Below are 20,706 nucleotides of genomic sequence, written 5' to 3'. Positions count from 1 at the left end.
TATACACCCTAGCAAACCGAGGCTGTACATCAACTCTGGACTAGCTTCGCCCCCTATCAAACCGGGCCTGTGAATCAACACTGGTCTAGCTTCGCCCCCTAGCAAACCGGGCCCGTACATCAACACTGTGCTACATTCGCCCCCTATCAAACCGGGCCTGTACATCGACACTGATCTAGCATCGCCCCCTAACAAACCGGGCCTGTACATCAACACTGTTCTACCTTTGACCCCTATCAAACCGGGGCTGTACATCGACACTGGTCTAGCTTTCTCCCCTATCAAACCGGGGCTGTACATCAACACTGGTCTAGCTATACCCCCTAGCTTACCGGGCCTGTACATCAACTCTGGTCTAGGTTCGCCCCCTATCAAACCGGGCCTATGAATCAACACTGGTCTAGCTTCGCCCCCTAGCAAACCGGACCTATACATCAAATTTGGACTAGTTTCGCCCCCTATCAAACCGGGCCTGTAAATCGACACTGGTCTAATTTCCCCCTTAGCAAACCGGGCCTGCACATTAAAACGGGTCTAGCTTCGACCCCTAGCAAACCGGGCCTCTACATCAATGCTGTTCTTGTTTCGACCGCTAGCAAATCGGGCCTGTACACCAACTCTGGTCTAGCTGCGCCCCCTAGCAAACCGGGCCGGTATATGAACACTGGTCTAGCTACGCCTCTAGGAAACCGGGCCTGAACATCACTCTGGTCTAGCTTCGCTCCTAAACAAACCATGCCTGTACATCAACTCTGGTCTAGTTTCGCCCCCTAGCAAACCGGGCCTGTACATGAACACTGGTCTAGCTTTGCCCCCTAGCTTATCTAGCCTGCACATAAACACTGGTCTAGCTATACCCCCTCGCAAAACGGGCTAGCTCAACCCCTATTAAACCGGGCCTGCACATCAGCACTGGTCGAGATCCGCCCCTAGCCAACCGGACCTGCACATCAACACTGGTCTAGATCCGACCCTAGCCAACCGAGCCCGCACATCAACATTCGTCTAGATCCGACCCTAGCAAACCGGGCCTGTACATCAATATTGTTCTAGCTTCGCCTTGTAGTAAACCGGGTTTGCACATCAACACTGGTCTAGCTTCGCCCCCTAGCAAACCGGGCCTGTACATCGACACTGGTCTAGCTACGCCTCTAGCAAACCGGGCCTGAACATCAACTCTTGTATAGCTTTGCCCCCTATCAAACCGGGCCCGTACACCAACACTGTTCTAGCCTTGCCACCTAGCAAACCGGGCCTGAACATCAACATTGGTCTTTCTACGCACCTAGCAAATATGGCCTGCACATCAACACTGGTCTAGCTTTGCCCATGGCAAACCGGGCCTGTACATCAGCACTGGTTTAGCTTCGCCCCCTATCAAACCGGGCCTGTACATCAACACTGGTCTAGCTCCACTCCTAGCAAACCGGGGCTGTGCATCAACACTGATCTAGGTACGCCCCTATCAAACCGGGCCTGTACATCAACTATGGTCTAGTTCCACCACAAGCAAACCGGGCCTTTACATCAACACTGGTCTAGCTTCGCCCCCTAACAAACCGGACCTGTACATCAACACTAGTCTAGCTTCGCCCCCTAGCAATCGGGCCTTAACATCAGCACTGTATTAGCTTCGCCGCCAAGAAAACCGGGCCTGCACATAAACACTGGTCTAGCTTCGCCCCTAGCAATCGAGCCTCAACATCAGCACTGATTTAGCTTCGCCCCCTAGCAAACCAGGCCTATGAATAATTACTGGTCTATCTTCGCCCCCTAGCAAATCGGGCCTGCACTTAAACACTGGATTAGCTTCGCCCCATAACAATCGGGCCTTAACATCAGCACTGTTATAGCTTCGCTCCCGAGCAAACCGGGCCTGTGCACCAGCATAGGTCTAGCTTTGCCCCCTTTCAAATACGGACTGTACATGAACAATGGTCTAACTTAGCCCCTTAGCAATTTGATCTTAACATCAGCACTGTTCTAGCTACGCCCCCTAGCTAATTGCGCAACCTGATTGCGGCGTTTATTACGATATAATAAAACTTGTGACAGTCTCTATGTTCTCATTAAGCACAACCATATCATTTTCCTATTTACCCTGCCATTCAAGGACGCACTTGAATGGCTTTATACGAGTTATAAACCGCAGAAATCATAATGCATTTCATTGGTTTTAAGCGCAATATCAGATAAAGAAACGCGACGATTTATACCTGAGTGCAACTGGTAGTTTATTGATGTTCGGATATCTGGAGTGATATAATGACTCAATTTAAACGTGTTTGGTTAATGGACGATTTTGCTCAAATCAAAATGTTTTTGTTTATATTTTGTCTTATAATTTGTTGTGTTACTTTCGCATCGGGACAAGGTGTGTATATTATTTTACTCTTTTATAGAACATAAATAATGATACTCAATTTAGTGAACTCGTCCATTGATAAGTAATTGAATGTTTGTGGATATTTCCTTAACATTATAATATATGTATTAAATGAAAACTCATAATGAAAAATAACCTTTTTAAACGTTTGAAAGCCAATCATCCTATCAACCTTAATTTAGTTGTTTTTCTTGATATTTTTATGTTTGTTATTTTTATGGAATTTCCATTAAAGGACTCCTCTCACATGTTATAGAACCAAACACTGAAGATAGTATTGATAATGGTTGGTTATATAAAACCTTGGATTTTACTTGATAATTAGTAGAACATTAATATTCATTGATATTTTGTTATCTAATTAAACATTATGTCACAAGATCAAAATCACTTTCTTATCACTCGAAAATGCTTGTCTAAACCTGCATTATACAGGCTAAATCAACAGTCTGACGACGCTGCAATTTAGGTCTCAGATATATTAATTTTGGATACATGGTAAACCAGTTTTGTTTTAGTATTCTGTGAAAAACTATATATATATATTTCGAAAGGGCTCTCCGGGTTTACCCCAAAAACACAAGACCACACTCCCGAGAGAAAAAACAAGTCAACGAGAGTGACTTAGCTTAAATTAATATAACGTTCTTTACAATCATTATTGAGTAAATAAATTTAAGACTAATGTTTAGACTAAACATGAAAAGATATGTTTGTTTACAGCTGACTTCAGTTGAAATAACGTTAATAAACAACGCTCTAATATCTTAACCTGGTATTTAGGTGTATCAGAAACAAGTTGATTTGTAGGTTGGATACACTGAAGTCGGGTGTTCATCACCTCTGTTGAAACACAGGTTCATTACAAATAACCATTTGTTTAGATGCTTGTTAACAATTTTCAAACCCATACCATATGCTCAAAGGTTAAATGTGGTCAGAACATTTGAAAAGTCCAACTGTGTGCACTACTCAATTTAGCCCCGAATGTTTACTAGTGTTTCCTTCAAAGGTTGATCACCTTCCAGGGAATGATTACTGATTGTAATGTCGAATATAAGTGCCTAATACAGGTGATGTGTAATTTGTTGTACACATAGTATGTACGCCGATGTAACACAACATAAAAGCTCGTCTAAAATTATTATCCAAGCTCTTTTTAGCTCGTCTGTTATTGTGTGTGTTTTTTTAGGAAGCATTTACGTTTAACCTTGGTTATGCCGTCGTGAGCGGCGGTGTTGTCGGCTTTAGCGACATCCTGAACCCACTTCGACCTTTATCAAATGCATTTGATTATTGCTTCACAGACGTGTTATAAAAGACAAAAACACGATGCTTCTTTATAGCACACCACTAAACTTTCACTTGAATAGTTATCGTCTGACACATGCGTGTCAATAAACAGTCGAACTTTGGCAATCGCTCCATGGCCCTCATGATCTATATTAAAAATTAAAATCTCAGAACCTCGCAGGCGAATGTATTTTATTGTCGTTCAAGGAGCATAACTAAATAAATATTTTATCAGTTCTTCAAGGTACAAATCTAACTTTCTTAATGTTTATTGGGGGATTTTTATTTCAAAATCATAAATGATCTGACTCTCTTACTGAATATAGCCACTTAACATCTCCTATTAGGTGAAAATATCCTCAAAAATATGGCATTTTCTGTCGTTTTGTCTGCTTTGGTGGATGCACTTAATCCCAACCCTAAAACTGCACAGACACATGATGTGGTGTTCTGATGCTCATAAGAGATGTTTGTGATAGGAATAATCATAATTATGTTTTTCTTGTTACTCTTTTTAGACAATGGCCTACAGATTGACTTCCACAGGATATTGCAGCCTGGATTAAGTCAAACAATTTCACAAATACAGGTTGACAGTTCAAGTACTGACACATTCCAGGTTATGTGTAGGGTGAACAATGTGAATGATTTGTTTAAAATCAGCACATTGAGTGTACAATTTAAGGCAAATGCAAATGCCCAGGTATATACAGACCTTGCCCGATTGCAGAATATTGATGCCACCGATACAGTCACATACCAGAAACCTGTGTTAGCATCTGGTGCAGGTTCTATTTGGACTGTAGGGGGAAGTTTTGGTTCAAACAGTTACGGAAAGGATAGTACCTTGGGCGTGTCTCGTGCAGTTTCTTCTATAACCTGTAGTAATACAGTGGAGTACAGATGTCATCTTCTTTACTCAATGCCCGCACCTGGATATAATTATGCTAGTGGCATTATTTCAAAAGAACTTGATGTTAAAGGTTAGTTTATTCTAATTATATCAATAATGTATCATTTGTCTGACACAAGAGTGCTTTTGATTTACACATTTTTGAAAGCAGATAGGAACTTCCGTCTGTTACTTATTGGTTTTAAATATGACATGTCAGCCTGCATATCTGAAGGCCAAGTAATTGTTAATTATATCAAGACATCCAAGTTTAGCTGGCATTTTATCAGAACCTTGGTTTAAAAAATACAACTAATGTTAGTTACAATTTGAGTTTTCAACTTTTTTTTATATAAACAAGTATTTAAAACACTCAAAACGTTAGTTTTGGTATTGTCATCAATTTAATCAAGATGAGTTATTACCTTTTTTACTTTTAGGACAAATCTGATCAATATTTTGAAGAAGAAATACCTTAAAAAAATAAAGGTCTATTTAAAGAGTTCCTTTAATTTCCGCCTAGAATAATTAAAATATATGACTGTAACCGTCAATATGTCTCTTAAATAAAGAATGACTTCAAAATCATTCAAAGCAATGATACCAGAGCATGCTTTGATGCCTGGTAGTTCTCTAATTCGACTTTACACATACACTGTTTGTAATCATAACATCCTTCTCCATCAGTTTTACCAACCACCATCACAAGGCAAGTCTACAACATGAGTGGTTTGAATAGCTCATTTCCCATAGCCATTTCTGACAAGATTGAATTCTTCTACGTGGGACAAACTGTCAAGATGGAGTGTTCGGCCAACATCGGCTCCTACAACGGTACCGCCCAGATCCGCTGGTTGAAAAGCAACATTGTACCTGGCAGCCCCCTGGCTCCTTTCTATAGTCCTGATGCAGTCCTAGGTGATCCCCAGTCCACAGGCAATTGTGTGTATCAACAGACGGACTCTGTGACTTACAATATAATGGCACAGGATGCTTCAAGAACGGCTGACAACAGACTTCATTTCCAATGCTACGTGTACATTCCTGGTAGCATGAACTGGGAAACACATGAAGACCAAAGACAAAATTTCAAATTCATTGTCTGTGAGTACGCTCATATTAAATGCAGTTTAATTCGTTTTTTTGTACCTTCATGATTACGAGTGGTAAAGATTCCATTGCTTAAGATACAACCAAGCAACTTTTTTTACTTACCTTAACGGCATGTAGGTAAGATTCAAAGTTAAATCATTTTGATACAAGATGCTTCATTTGCGGAAAAAGACTCGGAATAGAACCGCAAATGTTTAGTTGCATGCTTGAGTTAAAAGTAAACATCATTAACCTTTGAGGCACGCATAACACCTGTTGTTAATCAAAATAAATTAAGGTATGTTTTCAATTGAAGTAATTTTAAACTAATGTATGACAAAAAGGAACATGTATGTGAAATAATCAGCCTAATTTACATTATTTTTGACAGATATAACAGAGGAAAGTGGTTCTGAAAGTGCGACAACAGCAGGTAAATGTTGGTTAGGATTGGGTTATGGTTTACTTTGCCATAGTGTGAAATACAGTTATAATATTTAACCATAAATAAGCGTTAATTAAAATGTTTGCCGCTTTACAGTAATACTAATAGGCGAGCAAACAAGACATAATTGACTTCATCCACTGTAAAGTTATTGGTGAACTGAATCATTCAGGAAAAGGAAATGATCCACTTACACCAGTGCTCGTGACTGAAACATGACATGACCATTTAAAGCTTAGTGTCAATCAACCGATATTGCTATGTTTATGCTTTTAATGAATAATTTTTAATTTCAAGACTGTAAACCGGGCTTGCTCAACAATTTTAGTGACGAAGCATAAATTAATATAACTCTCTTCAACATCTTGTTAAGAAAATAAAGTTAAGACTTCAGATTGAAACCTTTGTTATTTTACGCCCAAGTTAAGTTTAATTTTAGAGAATAAACAACGCTTTAATTACTTGGTGTATAATGTACTTCTTGTTTTTTTTATACATGCTAGTACTCAGCAATCCAAAACCTGTCTTATATATCCGAAATTATTTCCAAAATTATTTGTGGTCAACAGGCTTCAAAGCTTAGCATTCAGATGTATTAGAAAACGAGCTAACTAAATAACAAGGATCATTTCGCAAGGATTTCTTATGATTGAGATTCTAAACGTGTTTTCACAGATCCTAGAAGGGAAACGTCTGGTGATTACACAGAGCAAGTTACTCAAGGTACGGAGTAATGATTCAGTTGTCAACCATTACAAGTCCACTCTGTTACGACTGAGGTGCGCGTTGGGTCATGCTACAGTCATTCTGTTATAGCGGTTATCCATCACTGAGAGAATGATCTTATTATATTATATTGATTTATTAATAGTTATTTGTAAATGCTCCGTCTCATTTTATTTAAACGTGTTGCGATGTCATCTGGAAGAATATGGTACACTCTATTATATAAATTATATATTAAACAATATGTAATGTATTTGATAATAACGTTGTGTATCTCACGCTGGGTGACCTTCAACATTAGGCCCCTAAACGAGATTGTTGTTAAATTTATGGAGACTGAGCTTGTCATTGTGGTTTTCTATGTTATATTAAATGTCTATTTTATCATTTTTGCCTTCAATAATTTTATTAAATTTCCAGTGCCGACCTCAACGGGAACAGTAACCGTAGAACTATTTGGTGGAGTGGTTGGTGGAGTTGTTGCTCTAGCTGTCGTTGTTGTAGCTGTTGTCTTCATTTCCAGGAGATATTGGGTTCCTTCAAGGCACACTTCAGGTATAAGAGTGATCTAATGATGTTAGTCACGAAAAGAAAAAGTTAAAGTTAAAAAATAGTTTTTATATAGTGAAAGATTTCATACAATGTGTAAATAGGTGCACAAAATATAATTGGAGCCGTATATATCCAAAGTTGCCATACTGTGTATTTCAATAAGCATTTTTTTTAAAGAAGTGGTTATGAGGACTTAAGATGGCAGTTAATTTGGACCCACGTGTGCATCTTATTCAAAAGTTTACATTAAGTAAAACAAACAGATAAAATTGCATTTTTTTACTTACAATCTCACTAAATAATGTACTAATTACAGTTGGAGATAAGAACTGCCCTACCCCTTACCGAAACACAACCACAAGCTTTAAAAATATGTATAAAATATAAGTAGATCTTAAACACTGACCTTTATTTTAAATTTAGTTATGGAACACTGATGACATGTGTAAATCCAATGTATTAACAATTCAGTTTCGGCTTAATTGCAAATTGTAAAAAAGCAATGTAACATTGCCAACGACCCCATGGCTAACTGTGAGCAACAATGCTTACGCCCCCTAGGTCGACATTATGCAACATTGCCAGTGCCCGCGTTGGCCAGCTGTGAGCAACAATGCCAACGCCACATTTGCCGACATTAAGCAACACTGCGAGAGCCCCCTAGGCCGACTGTGGGTAACTCTGCCGACATCCCCAATTACTACTGTTAGTGATACTGTCAACGCTTCCTATACCCACTATGAACAACACTGCCAACACAACCGTAGTTTTACTGTATTTAGCACCTCCCTTAGCCCAATGTAAGTAAAACTGCCAATACCATAGACTTTCTATTCACAACAATGTGAACGCCCCCTATGCCCCCTATTTGAAACACTACAACCCCATCTTTTATAACGCTTAGCAACACTGCAAAGATCCCTTAGTTTCAATGTTACCTACTTTAACATCGATCCCTAGGCCTATTGTTAGCAACATTGCCAACATCATCTAAGTCGACTTTTAGCAACATTGCCAATGTCCCCGAGAGCCGCAGTTAGCAACACTGTCAATGCCCCTAGGCCAACTGTTAGCGGTTTTATAATTCAGGTTCAATCAATTTAATATTAGTAAACGTTTTTTGTACCTGTATTAGTTACAATTGGTGAAAAACCATACAGCAGCAGTAATGATATAAATACATTCCGGAAGAAAACATCCAAAATAGTTAAATTAGCTTAATCCTGTAAAAAACAAATAAAGGAAGTTCGATCAATTGAAATCAGCTTTATAATCACCAATCTACGTCAATGAAATTGATTCGATAGAGCAGAAATAAGATTATTACGATGGGAGTGTTAATGAGCAAGGATTAAGCAATTGGTCTTAAAATTTGTTTAGGCTTCATCATAAACATGGTCGACGTCAAACTGTTAGCTACTAGGCTTGTGACTGTATTGTCTTTTATTTTGTGATAAAAAACAATGCAATAAACTAGTTTGAAATAGTGCCCAATTCCATATTTCAATAAGTGAATGTCGATATATATTATTGTCTTTCGGGTTTCAGGTACTGTAAAATTAAATTTCAAATAGTTGTATATATATATATTACATTCCATTAAATGATATACGTTTAATTATCTTTTCAGACAATACAGAAAATACTAAAACGCAGTAAGTATGATGCAATCTGAGAAAATATTTAGGTTTATGAATACACGTTTGTAATTCATGCGTGAACATAAGAATAGTAATAGCGCCGATGAGGGACGCCAATCTCTCGTCTGTTCTTATTTCGTCGAAGAGCAAGCAAATTTGGAAAAGTATTTAATCAGAGATATGGTTATTACTACAGATGAGCTTATTGTCTCTGGCATCATGTGTAAAAAGTCAAGTGTTGAAGTTTTTTGCACTTTATAAGGCCAAAAAGCGGGTATAATTAAAGGTTGTCCTGTTAGTGCAGTTGATAGACCACTCTCTTCTTGCATAGGCGACCAGGGTACGACTTCAGCCAATAGGCGCATGTGAGTTCGGTTGGTGTTCACCAAGCAGGACAGGTGGGTTTTGCGCGGGTTCTCAACGACAACAACGATATCAATGCCAACACAATGCGGCAAATGTCCCTTGAATAAAAAAAATCATTGGATGCAATTATGTGACATTACAGTTTAGTTTCATGACTTTTTCCTTGTTTTCATTATTTCATTAAGTGGGAATGATTCCATAACTCTGCAGTAACATAAATTATATACTAACAGAAAACGATTGGTGACGTATGCATTGTAACATAATTCCTTCGTTTTCAAATAATATATAATTGTGAACGTTGATATTTCATAAATACCTTTACAAATAATGTTCAGCATATATATGTATCATTTCTTACAAATTGACTCTTTAAATAATGAACAGAACAGAAAATTAATTAAGATTTAAACAACAGATACAAGAAACCATGATAATATTATCCTATATTCTTTAAATAGATCACATCCAGTGTTTGAGACACAGACAGCGCCACCTTACGATAACCTGACTAGCAGAGAGCGAACGGATTACACAGAAATAGGTATTATGGTTTACAAACAGAAACACAATTTATTAAACAAAATGATATTATCTAGTCTTAGCACACTCTCAACAATTAAAATAATTTTATGTTGCTTTGATTCAGATTGATTAATTGCAAGCAATGTCGTTAAGCAAAATAGTTTAACGTGCTTATAATATCGTTAACCTTTTGTTTAGGAATTGAAAGTATATTTGATAGGATGAACTAGACCTTATGGACATTACAACCTGATAATAAACATGTCGACAAAAATGATGGCCATATCCTCAAGTATGTTAAGTTTATTAACAACAATATTATAACCCCTTACCTACATTATTATGCATTGTTCTTTTCAGGCATGACTGCTGATGGACCATTTGGGTACATTATTGATACATATATTTCAGTACCTATTATACTGTGATGTTGAACATTTTATGTTTGCTGTTTCATTTATTAGACAAATTTATCAAAATAGTAGTCAGCGTTTTATGCCTTACACATTTAATACTGTGTCTATATCAATATATCAATAAAACGCATTTATCTAAACTCATTGAGTATGGTGATTTTGACACCCTTCTATTAAACATTTTACTGCTGGCAGTCCAAACAACGAAACGTCCTCTTATGAGCGTCTTCACATCAAAGAAAATGCCGCATATACAGGGCTTGGTAAGTGTAATTTTATACTTCTATTCAGCCGTCATTAAGCATTGACAAGAGTAAGATAAGTAAATTTCAACTGGATACTTTGGATTTGTAATAAATGTGTGGCTTATTTGACTGTTTATGAAAAATACACACACGACTTATTGCCGTCGTCGTATTTAGTACTTATAAGCATGCTTTGTATTTTCTTTCAGAAAGTAATAATGCACAGCGGTGAGTATACATTGTCACAATCATTCTAAATTAGAATAGAAACAAAATCTTATCCATACAAATAACACAAACTATAGTAACGAAACAAACATAGTCAAACTAGCAAATCTAATTAAGCAGTACCATTTATGGTCAAGCTTTGATTAAAAATATCCATTAAACATCTTAGAAATTAAATGTTTTAAAGGTTTTAGATCGTTCCAATGCGGTTACATATTAAATTGTCAGACTTGACATAATATTGAACTGTTATGAACGTTTGTGTTCCGTCATTGTTAGATAAATTATCATACAAATATCATATCAATGTTCGATGACCTCTTTATGTTATCATCTTGGTTTTTAACCCTGATATTACGATGGAGAAAACCCAAGTAGCTTAATAACTATAGTGATGGCTCTGTTCAAAGAGAGGCAAGGGGTGAAAAGCCGAACTCATATTTAAGGAGAAACTGATGACAGAAAAAAACACGATACATAGCACATTAATTATTTAAATGCCATGATATTTGTGTAATATGTAAATCGTAATGCAGCAGGCAGTAATTATGAAGCTCCGGACAACGGTCAGTCTACCAATATCTATTTTTTAATCAGGCGCGATATTCAAAGTGTTATCCAGTACTGTAATTGTTTTTTAGTTATGAAAAAGAAATACAACCGAGGCAAACTTATGCCAGTCCCTATGATCATGTATATACAGCGCCATTGGAACATCACTACACGCCACTTGGTATGTAAATGATCATTATGAATAGGAATATATTTAGAATATGCTTTACATAATCGAGGATTTTCGTTAACAACAAAGTACAATATATGTGTATGGTTATGTTCTGTATATTTTTTAAATGTAACACAATTTACACCACGTCATCATGTTAACGTTATATCGTCTTAGTTCATTAAGGTCACATGTAGATGACTTGTTATACAGATTTTGCTAAATGGAGTTAACACTAACTAAACATTTTCCTATTCGTATCAATTGAGAGATCAGTTATTAATAACTATTAGTTGTTTATTTGCTTATAAATCAGGGATGCGGGGGAAACTCTTACCAGTAGAAATATCTACTTTGAATGCTATAATTGCCTAATATTGACATCCTTTGTTCGAGTTTTTTTTATAATTGTTGCGGCGCTATTCAATCGTTAGCGAAATATGGCCTATCGCTTATGAAGTATTGCATTATTTTTTTATCATTCATGTACCTTTAATATTAACGAGTTGTGAGGTTATGCGTCGAACACAGTCATTTGGGAATTATTTTTTTAAATGCATACAGTTTTCACTATAAAGTGACGTGCCTCACCAAATAATTAAATAAAACACGGACAAACTCACAACTTGAAAGTTAATAAAAATAAACCCTGTTAAGAGGAACAAGGCAAGAGGCCAATAAATAATGAACTAGAGACACACACGTTTAAATACCATATATACAAATACAAACACATAAACTGTATTGCATGCCACATATATATTTCTTTGGTTACGAAAATATTAATTTGTAAGTGTTTTGTTCTTTCCTTTCAGATGCCATAAAGTAGGAGATACAGTTGTTTGTAACTTTTAGAAGATGATTTATTTGTGACTTATTGAAGATACAAATGCCTGTATCTTGTAGAAGAAGTTACATTTGCTTGTGACTTACAGAAGACATATATGTGTTTGTTTCATATAGATGTGGAAGATACATTCTCTGTGACTCATTGAAGTAGATGATAAATTTGTTTGTTTCATATAGAAGTGGAAGATACATTCTCATGTGACTCATTGAAGTAGATGATAAATTTGTTTGTTTCATATAGAAGTGGAAGATACATTCTCTGTGACTCATTGAAGTAGATGATAAATTTGTTTGTTTCATATAGAAGTAGAAGATAAATTCTCTGTGACTCATTGAAGTAGATGATAAATTTGTTTGTTTCATATAGAAGTAGAAGATACATTCTCTGTGACTCATTGAAGTAGATGATAAATTTGTTTGTTTCATATAGAAGTGGAAGATACATTCTCTGTGACTCATTGAAGTAGATGATAAATTTGTTTGTTTCATATAGAAGTAGAAGATACATTCTCTGTGACTCATTGAAGTAGATGATAAATTTGTTTGTTTCATATAGAAGTGGAAGATACATTCTCTGTGACTCATTGAAGTAGATGATAAATTTGTTTGTTTCATATAGAAGTAGAAGATAAATTCTCTGTGACTCATTGAAGTAGATGATAAATTTGTTTGTTTCATATAAAAGTGGAATATATATTATCACGTGACTCATAGAAGTAGATGATAAATTTGTTTGTTTCATATAGAAGTGGAAGATACATTCTCATGTGACTCATTGAAGTAGATGATACATTTGTTTGTTTCATATAGAAGTGGAATGTATATTATCACGTGACTCATAGAAGTAGATGATACATTTGTTTCTGACGCATATATTAAGAAGATACATTTGATTTTAATCCTATTTTTATAAGACTATATTTTGGTGCATGTGTGATGTGTCTGTTATCGTGTATACGTTTTGTGTTTTTGTTTAATGAACTGTTTGTACGGCATTTAAATTTAGCAAAAGTCATAATGCATTGCCATGAGTGAGTGAATCCTTTTTAAGTAAATGCTTCTAGTACCAGGTAACATTTGAATAATTGAATAATAGTTTTTTGCCTTAATGTTCAAAAACATTTGAGGCACACAACCTTTGTTATGCTGTCGATATATTACGTTTGAGTGTGACCAGATTTCAAAACATCTGTGATAGTTTTACGTATAGCATTGTCCTAAATATGCCACAACAATAAGTATAAAACATATATTTTACCTATACAATAGCTGCGAATGAAACGGTTTTGAATCATATGTTAGTTATGGCTTACGTGTAGTCCAAACAAATACGGAATAACCTTATCATAGTGGACAAACAGGTTTCCGCTCAAATGAAAAACTTTCCTTTTATTACGCAATTCTTCACTTTTTTTTACCTGTTTTAAGAATACATGTTAATGCTTAGAATTTCAAAAGACTATTTTATTGTTTTTAGAAGGCTTTTGACGCCATATTATTTGCATGTTATACTATAAACGGTGTTGGTGTATTTTAACATCGAATACCTTAACATTACAGAATGTACACAATGTCATATTGTTGATTGCTTACTCCGTTGTATTTAACGGCCCTCAAATATTGATTTTCATAAGGCAGATGAAAGTAAAGATTTGTTATCCAAGCCAATAACGGAAATAAATGTTGAACAGAATGCCCATTTAATGTAACAAATAATGTGCAGAGAAAAAAAACAATGTGTTGTTATTGACTGTTTTGACTTTAACAGCACTGTTCCTAACAACAGACCTTAGGGTTAGCTATTCCTGTTGCGGATATGACATGCAGGTAAAATGTGGGATACATTTGTCACCTGTCAGTTGTCACCTGGCTTCCACAAGCCCCACCAAAAAATTATACGCGTTTTTAAATAATTAACCATAATTTCGGAAGTAATTTTGTTTGTATCTATGGATTCAATACAAAATAAATTAAAATATATTGACCAACAAATGTTTTGCTTTCTTTGATCAACCAAAAAATAGTCAGCTGTATACAGCAACTGACTGATAATATTTAAAAAAAAATAAAAAAAATACACATTACGACACAAATTTCGATTGAAGCCTATTGAAGTGATTCCACTTAATGATTTATTTATAAATTTTGAAGCAAAAGCTGTACAAACAATTGTATGTATGTTTGTGTAATAATTACTTAAAACAAATGTTTTTAAATATTTTTTATTCCTGGCAACGATAATCAAACAAGTGATTTCCACACCACTGCATCCAACACCACTGCATCTAACATCACTGCAACGCTGCTGCATCGATCGACATGTCGGCTGAAAAGGGAATTCAGCCATTACACTATATTTTAAAGAACTACTTTAATATTAAATTGCATAAAATATCCTCGTCGATAAATTCTGATTTCGATTTAATTTTAAATCGAGAATTTCAATAACTGTTTGTAATTATAGTTATAGTTTCCATAGTAAAAAAACTATTCCCTACACTAATGACAACAAAATTAATACAGATTCAGCGTTAACCAATCAGTTGATAACTGGTGTTTACGATGGTACATTTGTTTTAAGTATTGGTTGTTTCGTTGTTACGATTTGGTTATAAAACATTTATTAAAATTAGGAGTGATATATATATATATATATATATATATATATATATATATATATATATATATATATATATATATATATATAGATATATAAGCTAGGGCCATATAGTTGATAATATATGTGAGTATGTATATGTATATTCAAATTTCAAGTGATTACCTCTAATATTAATCATATTAAATTAAACGAACTTTAGTTATATTGCATACATGGTGGCCCTCGTAATGCAATATTTATTTAGTTGTATGCATGTAATTAAACAATATACGTGCAGAAAAAGCCATAGCTCAATGTGTTGGCTTGATAACCCAACATAGATTTAAAATGCATTTGTAGTTTTGTTTGAAGTTGCGTGTCTCTCTTATAAATGAGTATCTCAATTTCGAGTGGATAAATATTTTTGTAATGGAGCGCAAGCATAAAGGAGATCGTATTGCAAACACCGGAAGTTTTTGTTTAGCCTTTTATATTTCCTTATTATTGAGTTAGGAGGATTCGTTAATCATGGATGTGGTTTATATACTCATCTGCTTTTTCATTGGATGTGAATTTCCAGTTCACTGTCAGGGTATGTTACAAAGACATTGGATACATATATCATCTTTTATTCCCGCATAATGCTTATGACATGTATAATTTAAAGCGTGTGACCATTATAATAATATACTATAATAACTGTTCAACAATTTATTTTCATAGTATGAAACCGTTGTTTATACGCCAAAAGCCTCTTCAGTCAATATGTATTATGTCAGTCTATCATTTAAGCTTTTTAAATACTGATCTATTTTCTGTTACTCCCAGATCACGGAGTAAGCCGTATTTGCTTATAGAAAAAAACACCGATTAAACTGATGCTGAATGCTTAATCTTGACGTTTTCAATGTTACACTATGCATGACTGTAAATGGTGGATGGCCTATCCCACACGGCTTAAACAGATGCTAGGGATGATGATGGCCTTGAACTGTTCAGAGCTGAAAATGTAGTATGTCATTTTGTCCCTTTAAAATCTAATGCCGCTAAAGCAGATGCTAGGTGCGCAAAAAGTGTTGCACTGCCCAAGACTGTAAATGAGTGACTAAAGAATGAAGGTTCTACTGGGTATTGGAAAGGGAATACCGCGTTAGCATATGATAGAAACGTTACAGTATTGTACTGTTCATGACTGTTAATGAAGAATGTGATATTCGCGCTTGGAAACAGAGTATCACTTTAGCAGATGATCGGGGCGTTGAAAGGGTTGCACTTTTTATGACTGTAAATGGATTATGTTCTATAGCCTCTTTAAAATAGAATAACGCTTTAGTAGATGGTAGGGGGCGTTGGCAGTGTTGCACTGCTTATTGCTGAAAGTACGTACATTTGTCTCTGTGAAATAAACTTCCACGTTATCAGATGCTATGTGTGTTGAACGTGTTTTACTGTTCATTGATGTAAATGGAGCATGTCCTATTGTCTCTTGGAAATAAAAAATGGGGTGTTGACCGTGTTTCACTGATCATGGCTGTTATTAAAGTATGTACAAGTGACTCTGTACAATAGACTACCGCTTTAGCAGATGTAAGTGGGTGTTAACAGTGTTGTATTGTTTATGGCTGTAATTAAAGTATTTTAATTGACTCTGTGGAACACATTGCCGCTTAGGCAGATGCTATGTGGGTTGACAGTGTTTCAATGTTCATGGATGTAAATGGAGTATGTACAATTGGCTCTTTGATATGAAATACCGCCTTAGCAGATGATTGGTGCGTTGAAAGTGTTGAAGATTAAATATAAATATAAACATGATAACGACATAAGAATAAAAATCCAGATGGATTGCAATGAGTGAGTGAATGTTTTATAAATGAATGCTACTACTCTCTAGAGAGCAGCATTGAAACTATGGAGTATGTTGCTTTAATGGTCGGAAACATTTGAGGCATACATCCAATGTTATGTTGTCGATATATTGCCTTTGAATGTGACCAGATTTAAAAAAAATCCGTAATATTTCTACGTGTGACGTAAATTCATTTCACAACAATCTAAATTTCATCTAGTTTATACGGCGGCTAAGAGGTGAGATCCGCAACCCTTTATATATAGTTTGGCCTCAACTGAGTAACTTATGGTCACAACTTAATTTAGCCAATCAAAACAGCTGGGCGTCTCATTGCATTTACCGATGATAGTACGATACTATGGATACGCCGGATATTTCGCCTGCACATACCGAAGTTTTTAGTCTTGATGGAAGCAATAGAAAGATGAAAGACGATGGAACGCTATCATGGTGGCGAGTCATGGTTTTGTGACATGGATGATGGATGATAAACTCAAACCTAACGCTCAATTCATTCTTCAAGCATTGTTAACTCGAAGCATGAAAACGTCTCGATCGCGTGATAACAAAGTCACTTATAATACATGCGTCACTGTACTCTCTTCGTATAAAGGTCAAATATCTCAAAACTCTGTGCAAATGACATACTCTACATTTGATTTATATGACTTTTTTCTCAAAACGATTACTACATAAGCATTAGAAAGGCCTTCCTGAACGAAATCTGATATATGACTTTCCCTGTCTTCGTCCATAATTGTTAATTTTTGCTTGGTACAAAAGGCGTTTAAGTACCAGGGTTGCTAACTGTGTTATTAAAATAGCGCGGGAACGATGAAATGAGTGTATTTATTTAATGAACTAAGTAGTGGCCACGATATAACAAGTTATTGCCTAAAGTTACGAAGTTGTTGCCATAAGTTACTAAATTGTGGCCACAATATACTACGTTTTGAAAACACTTTACAAAGCTGTGGCCTCAAGTTAGCAAGTAGTGGGCACAATGAACTAAGTTGAGGGCACAATTTACTAAGTTGTGACCTCAAGCTACTTAGTTGTGGCCACAATTTATTAAATTGTTGCCACATAATAAATTAAGTGCTGCGAATGTCACCTCTGTGCCACAGTAAATTTAACAAAAGATAAATGAACTAATTGTCAGTATCAACTGACCAGCAGATCTACGTACGAATTGACAAGGAAAATATTCACTTACAAGCATTTTGAGTGTAAAAGAAAGAATATTTAAATATATTACAAAGGAGATATATTACGAGCAATATTTCGTCTGACCTTCGAAGATTGCAAAAAAGTCCGTTTAATTTTGGTTTAAGTTAAAATGAATAACAAAATACACACACACAGTAATAGATTTATCTAAAAGAGTTTATTCGCTTTTTTGACACAGTAGTACATTTTTCTCTACCTTTTTATATGTTTTGACATTTGTCATACCAAATTTCATCTATCTCCTGAATGAAAAGAAATAACTTTAAATTGGTTCCCGGCTCAGTTTAAAAATGCATTAAACAATAATCCACGATATCATTATTACGTGTATGTTATTCGTATTATACCATCTGCCATTACATACCCCACTGACTTTACATTGCTGACGCGCATTTGTGTTCACATCATGGCCCCTTTGACTTTATTAAATTACTGGCACTCGAATGGTTAAAAATGTCACCACTCAGATTGTGGCAGCGATTGCGTTACACTTGTTTTCAAAAGTCGCTCAATTGCAAAGCTAAATACATAATTGATCAAGCTCTTCCGGGTACAAATATCTTGGTTAATTTAACATTTCTACCTTATTATTCTTGATAAAAAAAGTTCGTTCGTTTTCATTATTGTTATCTTAAATGGTATTAAATTAAGTATGTTACTTATAAAATAATGTCATTCATGTATCTTAACTAAATATAAAACAGTTATTATGCTTAAACAAATCGTAAGCTTTGCAGACATATTAGTAGGAAGTTGAATAGTTAAGTATTTTGAACTTCGAGAGGTTAATGACATAAACATCAGGACAGACTAAGATCTACTTTGCCCTTAGTGTGGAAGTAAAGCAGTTTTGTATGAGCAAAACTTTGACGAAACAATCAATTTAAGGATACAATGTTCAACAAATTTTTAGCCTACAAGATCATACAAAAACACTTCATAGTATTTGCGACGCATCATGCCGGCATTTAAACATGGCTGAGATTACATATTATAGTATAATTAGTATTAACATGTCCCTAGTTGTTGCAATTCATATACTATTTTACACTTCCGCTTCATTTCACATTTGATAATACATAATTTTGTATTATAATGAAGTCGTTTTCATTAGATATTGTGATTGCATATTGTTGATATCTAGCTACTGTACATAAGATAACTTATAAACGAAGACCGTTGAAACTAACTGCGCATTATAGCGACGTATGATTCTATATTTAACGCTGTAAATCAAACTTTTATGTTAATGATATCACAGTAATGTTCAATCAATACTAAAATACTGTTATAAATATATAATATATCTATGTTATGTACAATTTAGGAATAGGCAAGAGATGTATTGATAACATTCAAAAAATAAAACCTTATACAAAACCACATTCGGTTCAGCGCTTACAGTGTATATGGGTTACTCGTAAAGTGTGTCTTTGTTTAAGGTAAACAATACACCAATATATGCAAAATATGGATGTGTGGTTACCTTTCTTAGTTTATTTGCATAATATTGTAATTGTTGACGTTGTTTTAAATAAAAGCTATTTTAGCATGTGAATAGCCTTGGTCGTGAGAGTCACTGGCCTCGGCGGCTTACTGCACAAACTTTAAAACAAAAGAAAGAAAAATATATGTGCGTGAACGTTAGTGTAGCTGGAACGCAACAATATGACAGACGTCTCAAAATTGACGTCAGTGGTATATTTTGAAGACTTGTAGTCACTGTTCCATTTATTGAAAAAGTAAAAACAGTCTTTAACTGAGCATATGCTCTTCTATTCGTATACCAATTTTCAGACATTAACTCGAAAATTTGCTTATAGTCGTGTTCCACCTTAAGAGGCATATCTTTATAAATATTTTATCAAACTCATCCGGGTACGAATCTGGTTTCAAAATGAGTTAATATATAAATATGTCAATCTCGCCAATGATCTAACTGACTTTTTAACTAAATAAGTAATATGCAACTTGTTCGCCTTGTGCTAGTATAATTTAGATTAATAAGTACCATTGACCATGAAGCGTGAAACAGATTTAATGATTAAGAAGGCATAACGTTAACGCCTACAGCTTTATGACGAAACAAACGATACTTAGTTTAGTGGTGAAAAAAGAAATACGTGATACTGTTTTAGTGAGTAAGCAATACTGTATGCCTCTGATTTATTCCTGGACAAACAAAGTCCGTTTCTAGGTATCCCTCAATGTCACCACGGACGGTGTTAAATGAAGATTTTGAGTTTTCTAAAACAATCTGGTGTTTATACTTTTTTCAAATTAAAAACAGCAATGATACTTTAACGATTGGCATGAGATAAGATATATTATATATATAAGTTTGCGCTATATCTGAAAATATCTACTAGTAAATGTCGTTCTTTTCATTACCTGCTTTTGCGTGCTGATATTTTGTAAGTATTAACACAAGTGAAGCCAATTGTCTAGTAGTTTGTACTTCAAGACGTTTATGATATGAATTAAAGAAATAATATACCTTTTCCTACCGTAGTATAGTATTAAAGTTAGCGCGTTATAGATTGATGCAAAACATAAGTGTTTTTCACATTATTATCTTTAACTGATTTGACTGTAATGATCAAAACACAAAAGGATATTATTTGTGTACAAATAAATCAACATTAG

General features: G+C 35.0%; 1 protein-coding gene across 1 annotated transcript; it reads left to right on the top strand.

Moving 5' to 3' along the window:
* The first annotated feature begins 1,890 nt into the window (after positions 1 to 1,890).
* Positions 1,891 to 11,675, top strand: LOC128235833 (uncharacterized). The gene is made up of 12 exons (XM_052950626.1): positions 1,891 to 2,374; positions 4,198 to 4,662; positions 5,259 to 5,675; positions 6,055 to 6,096; positions 6,784 to 6,831; positions 7,255 to 7,389; positions 9,017 to 9,041; positions 9,854 to 9,936; positions 10,278 to 10,302; positions 10,529 to 10,596; positions 10,788 to 10,806; positions 11,448 to 11,675. Exons 1-12 carry the CDS (start codon positions 2,266 to 2,268, stop codon positions 11,545 to 11,547), a joined length of 1,536 nt encoding a protein of 511 aa, XP_052806586.1. The 5' UTR covers positions 1,891 to 2,265; the 3' UTR covers positions 11,548 to 11,675.
* The last annotated feature ends 9,031 nt before the right edge of the window (positions 11,676 to 20,706 follow it).

The sequence above is a fragment of the Mya arenaria genome, chromosome 5 (genome assembly GCF_026914265.1).
Source record: "Mya arenaria isolate MELC-2E11 chromosome 5, ASM2691426v1".
In the NCBI taxonomy this organism is placed as follows: Eukaryota; Metazoa; Mollusca; class Bivalvia; order Myida; family Myidae; genus Mya; species Mya arenaria.
Note: the sequence above shows the minus strand (reverse complement) of the source record. Positions and strands in the feature narration are given on the sequence as shown.